At 40.5% G+C, this 13886-nt stretch overlaps 1 protein-coding gene across 3 annotated transcripts in view; it reads right to left on the bottom strand.

The window, feature by feature from the left end:
* Positions 1-587: 587 nt before the first annotated feature.
* The window catches only part of SNAP25 (synaptosome associated protein 25), an 81447-nt gene continuing 68148 nt past the window's right edge, over positions 588-13886 (bottom strand). For 2 of the 3 annotated variants that reach the window (XM_020892795.2, XM_020892796.2), the window contains exons 5-8: positions 13204-13321; positions 9465-9590; positions 6940-7084; positions 588-1874 (exon numbers count right to left, since the gene is read on the bottom strand). In XM_020892795.2, coding sequence (XP_020748454.1) covers positions 1806-1874; positions 6940-7084; positions 9465-9590; positions 13204-13321 — 458 coding nt within the window. In that variant the 3' untranslated portion in view covers positions 588-1805. Of the gene's footprint in view, positions 1875-6939; positions 7085-9464; positions 9591-13203; positions 13322-13487; positions 13606-13886 lie in introns of all 3 variants that reach the window. The other variant, XM_020892798.2, reaches the window with a different exon arrangement.

Here is a 13886-nt window from a genome sequence, read left to right as displayed (position 1 = left end):
CTCCAGTATTCTTGTCTGGAGAATCCCATGGACAGAGGAGCCTGGCGGGCTACAGTCCATGGGGTGGCCAAGAGTCAGACACGACTGAGCAACTAGCACTTTCACTTTCACACTGGATTATACGTTTTAAATGGGTGAATTTTATGATATACCAATGAAGCTGTTAAATAAAGCGGAGGCAGCAGTGGTGGTGGTCGTGGCGGGCTCAGTTTGGGGGGGTGATACTGGAGAGAAGGAAGATGAGAGTTGATTGACACCTAATATACCTCAATCCCTGTACAGCCAAGTCTGAGTACAGATTTTTTCTATGGATTTTTTTTTTTCCTTCGTGCCTTCTGGTTGAATTACATTCCCCCCATGGCCAACACTGAATCTATGCATAAGAATTTGTGAAACAGATTATAAAAATCAAGCCACGTTTCAATTGCCATTGGATCATGTGTAGAAGGGACACCTTTGCTTTTCCCATATGGTGTCCTTACCAGGCAGGACTGACTTCTTAGGAGTGATGGGACTGTAGCCAGATTTCTTCTTCTCATGTGAGTACAAACTCAGACAGGGTCCACGAAGAAATTGAAGCAGACATCTGGGGTCTATAAGTTTTAATAATTTTAAACTAGCTACAAAATGTCAATCACATCACAAACTGACAGAGGAGACAGAAGGAATTTAATATTACATGCCGTAATGATATTTATCTCATAGTTTAATCTATATTTCATTCATTTACATTATTTTTTTAAAGGTTTCTTTATCAGCTACTAAATATCTCAGCAATTTGGTGTGCATAGCTCTAGATTAAGCAACAGAGAATTGTACTGATAACAAACCACAGGGGAAATAGTGATTAATAAGAGTCAGCCTTATAAAATTTACATCTCCACACTGTTTCACAGCAAGGTTGCTTTCTCCAAAACACAGTCTTCAAAAGCAGCAAACAAACTCTATATTACATCCATTGGACATAATTTCGGTCAAACGTGTGTTTTGCTGGAAATGATTAAATGGTGAGTATGTCAAACCCATCTTTTTTTAAAATTATTTTTTTTTAAAAAAGGATGATTATGGTTGATAAGTTTAAATATTGACAGAAAGAAAGTGACACCACTGCAGTTTTGCTGGTATAACTTAATCTCGACAGTGCCTCAATATTGAGCATGCTTTGTTGCTGTTTTCTGTTGTTGCTGTTGTTGTGTGTGTGTTTTCTCATCAGTATGCTACTGTCATGGAAAGATTTTGTTTAAGTAGGAATCTAAAAATCTATTTAGTTCTCATGCATAAGTGCATAAATCACATCACTTTGAGTGCAATGCCTGTTATGTGATTCCACGTTGTCTAATCATGAAATCATAAAGACAGACACCAGCCATGAGGAGCAAAGACAGCGGGTTTTGAGTTTCAGAGCCTGATGCCTGAAGAAAGGACCGCGGCAGCAGCTCTGTGGAATGTCACAGTTTTACAAGAACAATACTGTGGATTGAAAGAATCAACAGCACATTGAGCATTCCTAAATTGTTGTCATTCGGCAAACACCACTGAAAAGAGAAAAGGTAAAATGAAACCCGAGACATCTTACATAAAGTGTTAGAGCCACCAAATGACCACTATATACAGCCTTCGGAAAGAAAGAGACCCAGGAAAAACAGAAGACACACAGTATCGTTGGGCTGATGGACGACACAAGACATTCACAATGGGGAGGGTGGTGTGTGCCTGTGTGCAGACCTACTAGGTTATACCATGAGAAAAGCATGAAGGTGCTAATCTTGCCCAACAGCATTTGGAAGAAGACACAGATGGGCCATTTAACCACTCCCCAGCATCTTTGTTGCACGTTGGTTGGCCTCATCAATTCTGGTTTTGTTGGAATCAGCCTGGAAAAAGGGGGAAGAAAAACAACTCAGTTTACCCATTAAAATGCTATTGGACCCCTTCAGGGTCCAGTTCAAATGCCTCCTATTGGGTGAAGGCATCTTGAAACTTTCCTTTTTATCAGAATGACCCATCCCTTCTTCTGTGTTCCCAGAACCACTGGCTGGACTTGAGCATGATCATAGAAGTTTGACCTCATGACCTAGTTCTCATGACTGTTTTCGCTACCACAGACTGTTCTTTGGAGGACAGACATATCATTTCTCTTTCTCTTCTGGAATGACACCCAATGACTTCTATGGAAGACACTCACATCTGTTAAACTGAGTTGAATTCCTGCTATTTGCACAGTTCCTAGCGTCACTTTGGCCAGGTTACTTAACATTTTGGGGCCTCGGCTTTCTGCGCTGTAAGCTGGGGGCAGTAAAGAACACTGCTGGCGAGCACAGTTCCACTACTATGTTCCACTCATTCAACTTGGACAACATCAAGATAGATATCAACACTGAGGTATATACTGTTACCAGCTCCTTTTTCCAAGTGAGGAAACTAAGCAGAGAGGATTTAGGCAATTTTGTCTAATGTCACAGCACTAATAAATGGGGAAACCAGAGTCAGAAGGCCTGGCGTCAGAGTCCACACGGTAATCACTGTTAGCATTTTACTACTTAGGTTTGCTATGAGGATGAAATGAGTTGCTACACATAATGGTCTTGGAATAATGTTTTGCAAAAATGAAGTGATCAATATATCTTATCTTACAATTACTGCTGTTGGGTGAAAATGTGGTTTGCCTTTGCAATATTAAATATCTTATAGTCCCATTTCTGAAGACTTACTCCTGTGAGCTTGATAACTGGCTTGTTTTAACAGAGACACACTTACTATCATTTTGTATTTTGACTGACTGCCTCACTGCGTGAGTTCTCTTTTGCTCTACATGCATCATGAAACCCAGGGCTACTACCTGGATATACTTTTAACCTTCAGAAAATGAACTATTCCTAACATCACTGAGGAACATATGAGCCAGCAAGCAGAAGAGAAGACAAAAATTCCTTCCTGGCTGTTGTTTTTGCTCTATTGTGGTTGGCAGTGTTGTTTGTCTCTCTCCAGCCTGGGAAGAGGGGAAGGGAACTGAGAGGCAGTGTAGGGAAACTGGGCTGTTTTTATATCAACCAGCACTTAGCCAGTGATTACTGATTTCACATCAACAACTGTGCTTGGTGCTTTGTAATCTCCACCAAGTTGTGTCTTCTTTATCCAGTTTAGTTGTGAATTCCCGGGACACTAGAGTTATCACTATTCAAATAGAGATTTGCCAAATGAAAGAAAAATATTTCTAGACTGTTCATAACTTTGAATTATCTGGCAATAGCTCCTTACCATCTGTTTGGATAGTTAAGAGTTGACTTCAAAACAGATAAGGCAGAACAGTAATTTTCCTTGATGGCTTTGATCTATAGACTCATAATTTTGACCTTGAGGTTTGTAATTTGGAAAATGGGTATTTCTCTCCAGTTTTCCCGAAGGGCTTTAGTATTCCCTCTTTAGCTACAAATCCTATCAGAAATAATAACACTTTGATCCAAAGGAAAATTAGAAGCTCAGATCAATGTGAAATGTTCCTTAAGATTGGATTATGCTGATTATTTTTCCAGACTTAACTTTGAGAACTGCTCAAATAAGGAAAAAACATACATTTAAAAACAGACAGCATTTCTGAAGGCAAACATTCTAGGATTTCTTGCATTACGAAGGCACTGGTGAGTCTTCATGTGATGGTACAAGAGGGTGTTTTGAAGTAGAGCATGAGGCTACTCTTTGGATACCCTCAAAGAATCTGGGAGGAGCTAGAACAGACGTATCGTCAATGAGCATCTGTGTTGTCCACCTCAATTCTTTCTGGAGCATATCAAAATTCCAGTACATATAATACCTGACACCAAAGGAGCCAAATCTTTATTATATTATATAACATATGTGCTTTTAGGAAAAAAATCCTGAGATAATCTTCTTTTAGTTGTCTTCCTGGTATTTGGAGAATGCATCTGTGTTTACTCTATTTATATCCTGTAGGACATATTTATGCAATATATCCCATCTCTGTTTTCACATTTCTATTTAGAGAATCCTAAACTCGCTAATACACTCAAGATACACTACATAACTTGCCTTTGTGAGGAAACCAGGATGCTGATGCAAAGAACCAGTGAAAGAGGTAGAAGGGCTGTTTAGGGGCTGTTCATGCTTCTGAACACTCTGAAATCTCAACTCCAGACCATGGCAAGTAGCTTTTAGAGCACAGCTCAGACTTCCAGAAGAGGATATCTCTAACTTACATGACAGCCTGTTCTGATACCAGATTTTAACTGTTCTCTTATTATCTTTCCCCTGGTGAAGGAAATAGCAACCCACTCCAGGATCAGATGAGGAACCAGGTCATGAGGCTGGTGAGCAGGAAAGCCTTGCTGGAACTCAAGATCTTAGTTTTCAAACACCATGCTTCCATACTGATGGGAGAATGTGAGCAATGCTCAATCTTCAGCTTTACTTTTAACCTATTTTAATGTGTGCATCGCATCTTGCACTGACAATTTTAAATCCAAGTTTGAACATTATTCCTTAGCAACAGTTACCATAAAGACATGACAGAAACTTGCCCCATTTTAATAGATTTCTAAAAGAATCATACAATTTCAACCTTAGAAGATTACCTATTTATAAATACCCTAAATCAGAAAAAATAGGGTTTTTAAAGGGACAAAGTAATTTCTTGACAGTCCATAGGAATGTACTAAAGGCTGCATTATTTTGGATTCCCAAAACTTTACTACTAATTGAAGTGAGGAGAAAGGATCATGATTGGTGGTTTTGGGTGAGGGTGGTTGTTTGGGTCATGAGAGAATGTGGGAGAAACAGAAGATTCTCTTTAGTCCTACAGTATGATTTTAATCCTAGATATGCAGAAGATCTTTGCACACCATTTTCTATGATCAGAAGTAAGAACTTGCAAAAGAAGGTAGAAGTCTACTAATTATCATGTAACATGTATCATTTGGGGCAATGCTGAATTGAAATGGGCTTTATATCAATCATATCCACATTGTTGTTTTGAGGAAAAAAAGGCTAGTTATTTGAAGGCAACTAGACCCTTGCCCCACTTCTTAAGCAATTCAGCATCCAAGGATGAGATAAATTATAATGGCTATTTCCTATCCTCTTGCCTGACTTTTGATAAAACCCTATATCTGCACAAGTCTCGGCTCTGGTAAACTAGGCCCAGAATGAAAACTTCCCCCCTAAAGAACAGACCTAGAAATGTGAAGTGGTAGATTAAGATGTCACCTGCCTTTCCAGGAAAACTGCTTGCTTAAAGCCCAGCTCTGTCAATAAAGATTTGACCCCTCTTTCTTAGTAGAAGTTCTCTTTCTAGGACTCTAATTGAGTTAGAGATACATTATCTCCCTACATCTGTGGGTCAATTGGGTCCTTTGATAGAAAAATGGCTACTTTTCTTTTTTCCCCCCCCAAATCATTTTCCTATTGGAAGGTGGTTCAGCAATTATTTCTTAGTTCATTTTTCTGGGCCATAATGGGTTAGATCCATTTCTGTTGGCTCCAGTACTTTTTGAAAGTCTCAATATTGTTCTAAAAATCTATTGATCTACACAGATTAAAAGCTTTAGCACATCAAAGGCTCTTACCAACAATAAGCATGTCATGACTTGTGAAGTAGGCAAAGCACAGGTATTTTGTCAACTACACTGACATTTGTGTATCTCAATATTGATTAGGCAAAATATTATGCAGTCAAATATCTTTATAAAGTGCATAGAACACAATAGGGCAAAGCGTTCCCTTTATGTCTACTCATTCCTTTCTTAAGTCAGTGGAGGATGTTCAGATACCAAGAAACAGAGTATTTAGCCTTATGATTCAAGAGAGCACAAAAACCATCCTTCCACCCCCAACCAAAGTGGAATGAGTTGTTGAAAAGAAACTCAGGGGTTCAGGCTTAAAATTTCAATATCTTCCAAGGAATAAACTCACATCATATAAGATTAGCTAAGTAGAATTGATTATAGATGCACAATTACCATTAAATTCATAATTCGTCTATTTCTCCCTGTTGGTATTTGGATATCTTAAGAAATTATAAGTAATATTTAGAGTCTATTGATTAGGGAGGGGATGGAATACAAAGACATAGAAACTGTATCAGATTTGCATAGTGTAGAATATCTGGTGTGGGTGCCCCAAATCTTGTTATAAAAGCTTTCCAGTGCTGCTTTCTGTTCCTTCCTAATCTGAAGGCCCCAACCCTATGTTTTACCATTTGACCGTCTGCCCTCTTTCTGACACTAGGGGGCTCAGTCTTAGCGTGACACCTGGTGTCCTTATATGAACTCCATTTCATTGGATTATGTTTTCTACTTTGAGATCTGGACGTGTGCACTCTTGAAATGGAAATGGAATCTGGGCCTTTTTGAACTATCATTTAAGCTTCCGCACTTATAAAATCAAAGCTCCTATTCATCTTAGGGCTAACCTAAAATAACTGTTCTTCCCTCCATTTCCTGATTCTATCCCTACACCATCTCTGACAAGCTCACCAACCTTCAAGACTTGATCCAAATTCAACTTTGTGGGTGAGATTTCCCCATCCCCTGACCCTTGAAATCTTTCCCCATCTAACCTGACTTAGCATTTGATGTGCAACTTTCTTGACAAATTATATTTTCATCTGTATGCTCACTGTATAGGCTGTGAGTTTCTTGGAGTGGAGATGGTGTCTTTCTCATCTTAATATGTCTTTTGAGGCTTAGAACAATGCCCGTAGTAAAGGTGGCCCTGAGGAATATCTGCTAGAGGAAATTCTACCCTATTATTTACTTATCTGTTGCTGTATTTCTGACTGGGAAAATTAAGGGGAAGATGTCTATCTACCAGCACCTGAATCCAAAGTCACGGTTTGCGGGTCTTGTTATGCCCTCCATGCCTCCTCGGTGGTTATTTCAGAGAAGGTGATGAGCAGCAGAAACCTGCTCACTGCCCCGTGCTCACCTTCTCCATGATCCTGTCGATCTGGCGGTTCTGTGTATCAATCTCATTGCCCATATCCAGGGCCATGTGACGGAGGTTTCCAATGATGCCGCTCACCTGCTCCAGGTTTTCATCCATTTCATTTTCTCGGGCATCATTTGTTACCCTGGGCATCAAAGAAGAGGTTTTAGAAGATAAGAAAAACTCAAATGCCCAGGACCCAAAGCTTAGTGAAAACCTATTGATCTCCAGGTATCAATCTGATCCTTTTAAAATCTCTGTTCAATATGAGAACATTTTAGCTTTTGTAGATAGGAAAATAATTTGTAAATGCATTATTGAACACTTAAATTTCTACTTTTAAAGAAGGCATATTAAGCAGATTAATATATCTACTTCTCTCAATTCTACCAACACATCATTTCCTCCCTTTATGATTATCCCAATTTTCATGTTTTAAGGCTAAAATCATTTTAGTTGGGAGGATTCCAGGTCAGAGAATGAAGGTGGAACCAGTTAGAAACTTTATTTTTTTTTTTCTGAAATGTCAATCAAAATTTCCAAGACTCAAATTTATAAGAAAATCTATTGTACTAAGTCAGAGAGTTTCTCCACTCATCTACTTCTCCATTTGGGACCAACATTAATGGGAAGAGTAATGAGAATAACAGTCTGCCCCTTAATCCTATTTGCTCCCCAGAACTCCAAAGGGAGCTACTTTTTCAAGATGACTTTTACTTGCTCAGGTTTCAATGCTATGTGGTTTTTAGTGACATCGTGAATAGGTGATTTCAAGGAAGAAAACTCTGATAAAATATTGTTTCGGCCTAAGTAAGGAGGGAGGAATTGGCTCTCAAAATGCCTTACCCAAAGGGAGTTCCTATTTTTTTCATAACTCAGCTTGAAAGTTAAGAAGGCACTTTTTTTTTCCCTTAAAAAAACTTTTAATTGCAATTTATTTATTTATCATTTTTATTAATAGTTACTATATAGCCACAGTTCACCCCCTGCACTGTATGGATCCATGCACTGCTCAAACTGTCTTTAAGAAAGAACTCATTTTTTTTAAAAAAGAAAGAAAGAACTCATCGCTCAGTTGCAAGGAGTATGGTCAGCTGACAGCTTCTCATTGTTCATTCCTTTAGGTCTGCCTTTGAGCTGAGGTCATGTTCTTCTCAAGGTGGCCCCAGCCAACAAAGCAAGACTTTTTACAAAGACTTAGTCATTTCTACCTACCATGGAATTCCTCCAATGAGCAACTTTGCTGTGGAACTCCCAACGAGTTGGTCGATTGTTTGCCAGCTCGGCCTGATGGTCTGACAGCTCTTCCCCAGTCTTACTTCCCCCCTTCCCCTTCCCAGTGTTACTCTCTAATAAACCTTTTGCACTCTCTCTCATTCTTGGCACCTGCTTTTGACCCAGCTGATGGACAAGAGCACATACAGCACTAACTCTTTATTGTAAATGGTAAATACTTATTTCAAAATGTCTGAGTTTTCCCCACCTCAGATGGCGATGGGCTAAAACTTGCTCACAGGGGTTGAAACCCATCCCTCATGGTAAATCCCAATGTAGACTGCTCCTGTAGGATTTTTAAAGCAATCTAGGCCAGATAAAGTTAAAGGGGAACTTCCCAGGTTTCGTATGTAGAAAAGAAGTTTACATAAATGATTGTCAGCAGCTACGACTTAGCTCTGGTTCCATAGTTCTCAGCCTTCTTTTCATGTTAAAATCTGAGGGGCTCTAAAAACTACTGACACCTGGATCTCACTTCTAGAGATTCTGATTCTGATTCAGTTGGTATGGAGTAAGCCCAGGCATCTCAACCTCTGCCCATAGCCATAACTACTGTTGGGTTCTGGTGACAGTTCTCTCCTGTCCCTTTAGGGTTCTTCCTGCCATTGCTAGTTCATAGATGTTTCACCATTCCTTATTACTGACCCTGCCCACATCTCTGCATAATCTTATAAATTCTGTCCGATCAAAGTTGTGGAGTGAAACATTTGTTGACTGTCACACTGGTGCTGGATGTGGTCACGAGGCTGGCTTTGTCCAGTGAAATGTGGGCAAAGGCTTGATAAGTGCTTGCATATGGAAACTTGCCCTTTGGTGCTGCCACCACCATGCAATAACCATGGACTTTCCTGGGGAGAGGTCGCGTAGAAGAGAAGGGACGCCTCATACCCACGGCCCCAGCCAACCACCAGACAAGGAAGCACTGCTGTCTTAGATCATCTTGTGCCCACTGGCATGTAATGAGCGAGCCCAGGAGATGCTCTCAGAAGATCTGCTCAGTCAACACAGAGATTCAGAAGTTAAAAAAAAAAAAAGGTGTTTTTTTTTCTTTTTTTGGCGGCACCACTCAACTTGTGAGTTCTTAGTTCTCTGAGCAGGGATTGAACCCAGAGCATGATGGTGAAAGCATTGAGTCCTCACCATTGGACTGCCAGGGAAGTTTCCAGTGCTGTTTTAAGAACCACTCAGGTTGGAGGGGTTTGTCACTCAAAAGTAAGCAACTGCCATAGTGCCAGCTGCACAAGGCTCACCTGCGGATGAAGCCACCGCTGATGGCCATCTGCTCCCGTTCGTCAACCACGCGAGCAGGCTGGCTGGCCACAACTCCATCCTGATTATTGCCCCAGGCTTTTTTGTAAGCATCACTTGATTTAAGCCTATGCAAAAAAGAGGGTGAGTGACAAGCAAAAGGGGCGGCGCATCAAGCTCACAACAATCATTACCTCTTCAAGCTCAGAACCGAACCAAGCAAATGAGTTTTAATTCGAGGCATTAGAGAATACCGATATATCATAATCCAGACCCAAACAGTTGGCCACCACCAAGCCTCAGCTACTCAGGATTTCATTTTTGTTAGTTTAGTTGGATTTAAGACAAGGATTAACGTAGTTGGAGGACATTCAATTCTATTTCAATGGTTATATTTTGAGACACAAAACACAGAAAAAAACATACTGGCAGACAGACACAAAACAAGACTGCCAAGTAGAGTGTGTATATCACACCACAGCAACACACTGTCATCAAGAAAAACATCCTGGACCAAGTTTTTACACACCATCATGCAAAGATTCCCGTTTTAATTGTTTTCCCCCAATGCATGTGCAGAACCAGGCATTCTCACTCTGCATGGAGAACATATAGGATTGGTGGCTGGCCAAGGGTGATGGTCTTTGAGTTGCCTCTAGAGTGATTTGAATTAGATAATATATCGGTACTTCCAAACAGTCACCATACATCCAGAGTTGATGTACAAACCTTTGTCCACAGAGACAAAAAGTAAAAGAGGCATAGTGAAATGAATGCAGGAAAATAGAAGAGAGAACAAGCCATCTAGCACCAAAAAGGGAAACCCCTCTATATCTTCTTCATGCACCAGCTACAGGCATGAGTAGAAAGTGAAGCATTCTCATTTAAGCCAAACTACTCCAGAAGTTGACCATTCTCAAAAAAGGCACTAGCAGGACAGTAATAGCCTTCAAGAGGATTTGAAACGCAGGTTCAATAGCTTCTTCGTTGGACTGAGGGGCAGGATGGGAGTGGTTACAGCTGCCTACTTCAAACTATCCTGGGATGTGGTAGGGGAAAGTGGTCTGAAACTGGTGTGGTCTCTGTGGGCCATATTTCACTGAGCTGCCTTGGAGAGAGACTTAAAATCCAGGCATACCTACTGTGCCCAATAGACACGTGTGCAGCATATTTTGGTGGGTGTGTTGTAACTGAGCAATCAAAGATGTTTTTATGTTCTTTGCATAGTAGAAACCACACGCTTTTTAGTCCAAGAACAGAATTTCTTTTGGTCCCTTTTTCACATTTTCTATTTTCTATTATATGACATCAGAATTTAACCTTTTTTTTTTTTTTTCTTTCTTTTACCAGAGGACCATAGCCATCTATTAAAACTGGCACTAAGACTAATACTTGCAGATTAGGGACCAAGAAACCCTGGAGACAAATTGGAAAATTGTACCGATGGAATTTCAGCAACTCCCACATCTAATGTATAATGCCACAGCCTTCAAGCAGTCAGACTTCACTGCTCTAAAGAGCCAGGGCCACTTAGTGGGACAGGATCCAAAAATGAATTTAATAGAGTTTAGAGTATGGCTTTGTTTTTGTTATTTTCCAAATCCCCATCCCCTCCCTCCTCACATTAACAGAAGTTATATGGACCTTGTGATGCTTTCTGCTATGTAAAATGTCTGGTGTACCATCTTTGGCAGTCAAGGGAGTGGGAAAGTTTGCGTTTCTGAACGAAGGCGAATCACTGCACCCACAATGCTGCACATAGACTCACATAAGTGCGGGACATCTACCATAGTCCCTCGAAACATGCCGAGACAGGGCGAAGCCCTCAGGGAATGCAGGGTACCACCCGCCACTGCGCTGTGACACATGGTTTTTAAAGCATTATTTACACACAATAGGGAACACTTCAGTCAAGCTTTGAAGCTCAGTTAGGGTCTCTTGTGTAATAAGGAATTAGCGCCAACTGGTAGGTGGAATTCCCAGGGGTCATGCTTTTATCTGAGCATTAGAATCTGTCACAGGGAGGGAGGGGGGCTGCCTCCACCCTTTGTCCACACACAATTGGTGGACAGGAAAATATGTCTATGAAATTCATCACAAAATACGTAGACATGTCACCTGGGGGCAAGTGGCCACTGAAAATGATGAACAGTTAAATCCTGACTAACTGGAATGCATAGGAATGCTATTTTGGTGAATTACAGGACTTTCTTAACACAGTGGGCCATGGAGGTCAATTTAGTTTCAAGAGTGATGGCTGCCTATCTGTTAGATTCTAGAGCCACTTTCCTGCCTTAGAGTTTTAGGGCAGGGAACATGATCAAAGCATTCCTTGGTTTTGGTTCTTTCGATATGTCTGATGGCCTTTCCCCTGCAGCTCAGCTTTCATTGCTTGGTCCACTTGGATGTGGAATTTACAGAACAAAGACTGAGTGAGAGAATGCAAACTGCCTAGACTGACCTTTAAGAGAAAGGCTTTTAAGTCCTTGATGGGATTTTCCCCTTTGTTTATTTATCTCATTTTGCTAAAAGTTGAAAGGAACAAGAATATAAATATACTTGAAGGTTCCGCTTAGCTAGATTCCAGTTAGTCAGGTTTTACTGTAGATCATTCTTAAAAAAAAACAAAAAACAAAAAAAAACCCCTTAAATTTATTTGCAAATTGAGCCCCTCCCCTCCTAAACAGGAAGTGGGATATTTTAAATCAGCCTCAAAGTTTAAAGGATGTGAATGGTCATATAATCAGCTAGAAATGACATTGATTTCTATTCTAAAAGCTAGGATCAGGAGAGCTTTTAGAAAAAGGCTTCTGTTCAAAGGGAAGTAGGAGGGGTGAGGGGGATCGGGTAATGGGTTTAATTTTCCAAATGCATGTTGGACAATCCGCTCATGCATTTTTTTTTTCTCACTGCTAGTCAAATAAGACTACCTTCCAGAACACTTATTTTCAGGTTCCTTCTGTTGCAAACCTTTATAACCACATGTCACATTTCTGCTACATTCCAAAAAAGCATTGCAGAACCTTAACAGTTGAAAGTTTTCTGATGTCGTGCATGCAAAATCTACACATTTCAACATTTCAGCCAGTGTACGGGGATCTTCCAAAAGGAAGAACTGGAGAGGGATGGGTCCAATTTGGCTAAGGCATGAGCACTTCTTGCTGAAGGACTCATTGCCTCTGCGTTCGGTGCAGCTGCGGCATCTACGGTCTAACCGAGGACCACATTTGGTAACTGGTGGGCGGTTGAAAGGGTGAATCTCTGTCTTACTCTCTAACTTATGGAATGTTTGTTTGGGCCAAATTACCTGTTACTTTTGCTTCTGAAAAATCAAACCTTGACACATATGTGTATCTCAACTTCCAAACTTACCCCCAGTCTTTTCTAAATCTGCAATTTTGGTTTTGGGGATTTAGAGAACATAAAATTCCCTGGCTGGTGCCTCTCTTTCTTGAGGTTAGTTTCTGTCTTGAGGTACACTTTCTGGAAAATGTTGAAACGTTCATCAATAAAAGTTGCTGACAGTGAAGCTTTCACTGTAGTATGCCTGATTTTTAATGCATCAACAGTTAACTCCCACTAATATCATCTATGCTATGAGATGAATGCATTAGATACGGTATTGATCTGTTCTGCATGCCACATACTCATCCTGCCTTTGCACCCAGCAGGAATGAGCTTGTCAAGGCTTGGAGATGGGCCTTGGGAAACCAAAGCTTCAGGCAGGCAGGCAGCACCTACTTGTTACAGGGACACACACAAAGCCCGCAGAATTTTCCTAGATCCGTCAAATTCTTTTCTGCTTCTTTCATGTCCTTATTGATTTGGTCCATCCCTTCCTCAATGCGTTCCAGTTGTTCTGATTAAACACAAGTATTTTATCCCCACAGAATGAAGCGGATGGAAAAGGACAAAGAAAAAAAAGACAAAACTTCAGACATTCACTTTGACATTAAAAAAAAAAAAAAAAGAAAGAAAGAAAGAAAATTGGACGCCACAGATTAGAGCTGGTACCCAGTACCTACTTGTTACAAGGACATATGAAAAGGCCACAGCATTTCCCTAAATCTTTTAAATTTTTCTCAGCCTCCTTCATGTCTTGGTTGATATGGTTCATGCCTTCTTCGACACGATCGAGTTGTTCTGGTTAGGACAAAGGGATGACAGTGTGGAATGAATTTTTTGGGGGTTTTCAACAGAACATGAGAAATGAAACGGAATTTGAAAAAGAGGGAGAGCTATTACAATGCATTGTCTGAGGAGATGCATTGCTAGAATCGGCTGTCGATGCCCTATGCAGCCAGGGGTGGAAGGAAATGAACAAAAGTGATGCTTATATAGTTTATAGTTCAGACATGATGGGATGGGGTAGGTAAGCCTGCTTGATTCTGAATGTCCAGGAAAACAGCACAGCATATTCACTT

Source organism: Odocoileus virginianus, chromosome 9 (genome assembly GCF_023699985.2).
Source record: "Odocoileus virginianus isolate 20LAN1187 ecotype Illinois chromosome 9, Ovbor_1.2, whole genome shotgun sequence".
Taxonomy (NCBI): Eukaryota; Metazoa; Chordata; class Mammalia; order Artiodactyla; family Cervidae; genus Odocoileus; species Odocoileus virginianus.
This window is presented reverse-complemented; position numbering and strand designations above follow the sequence as displayed.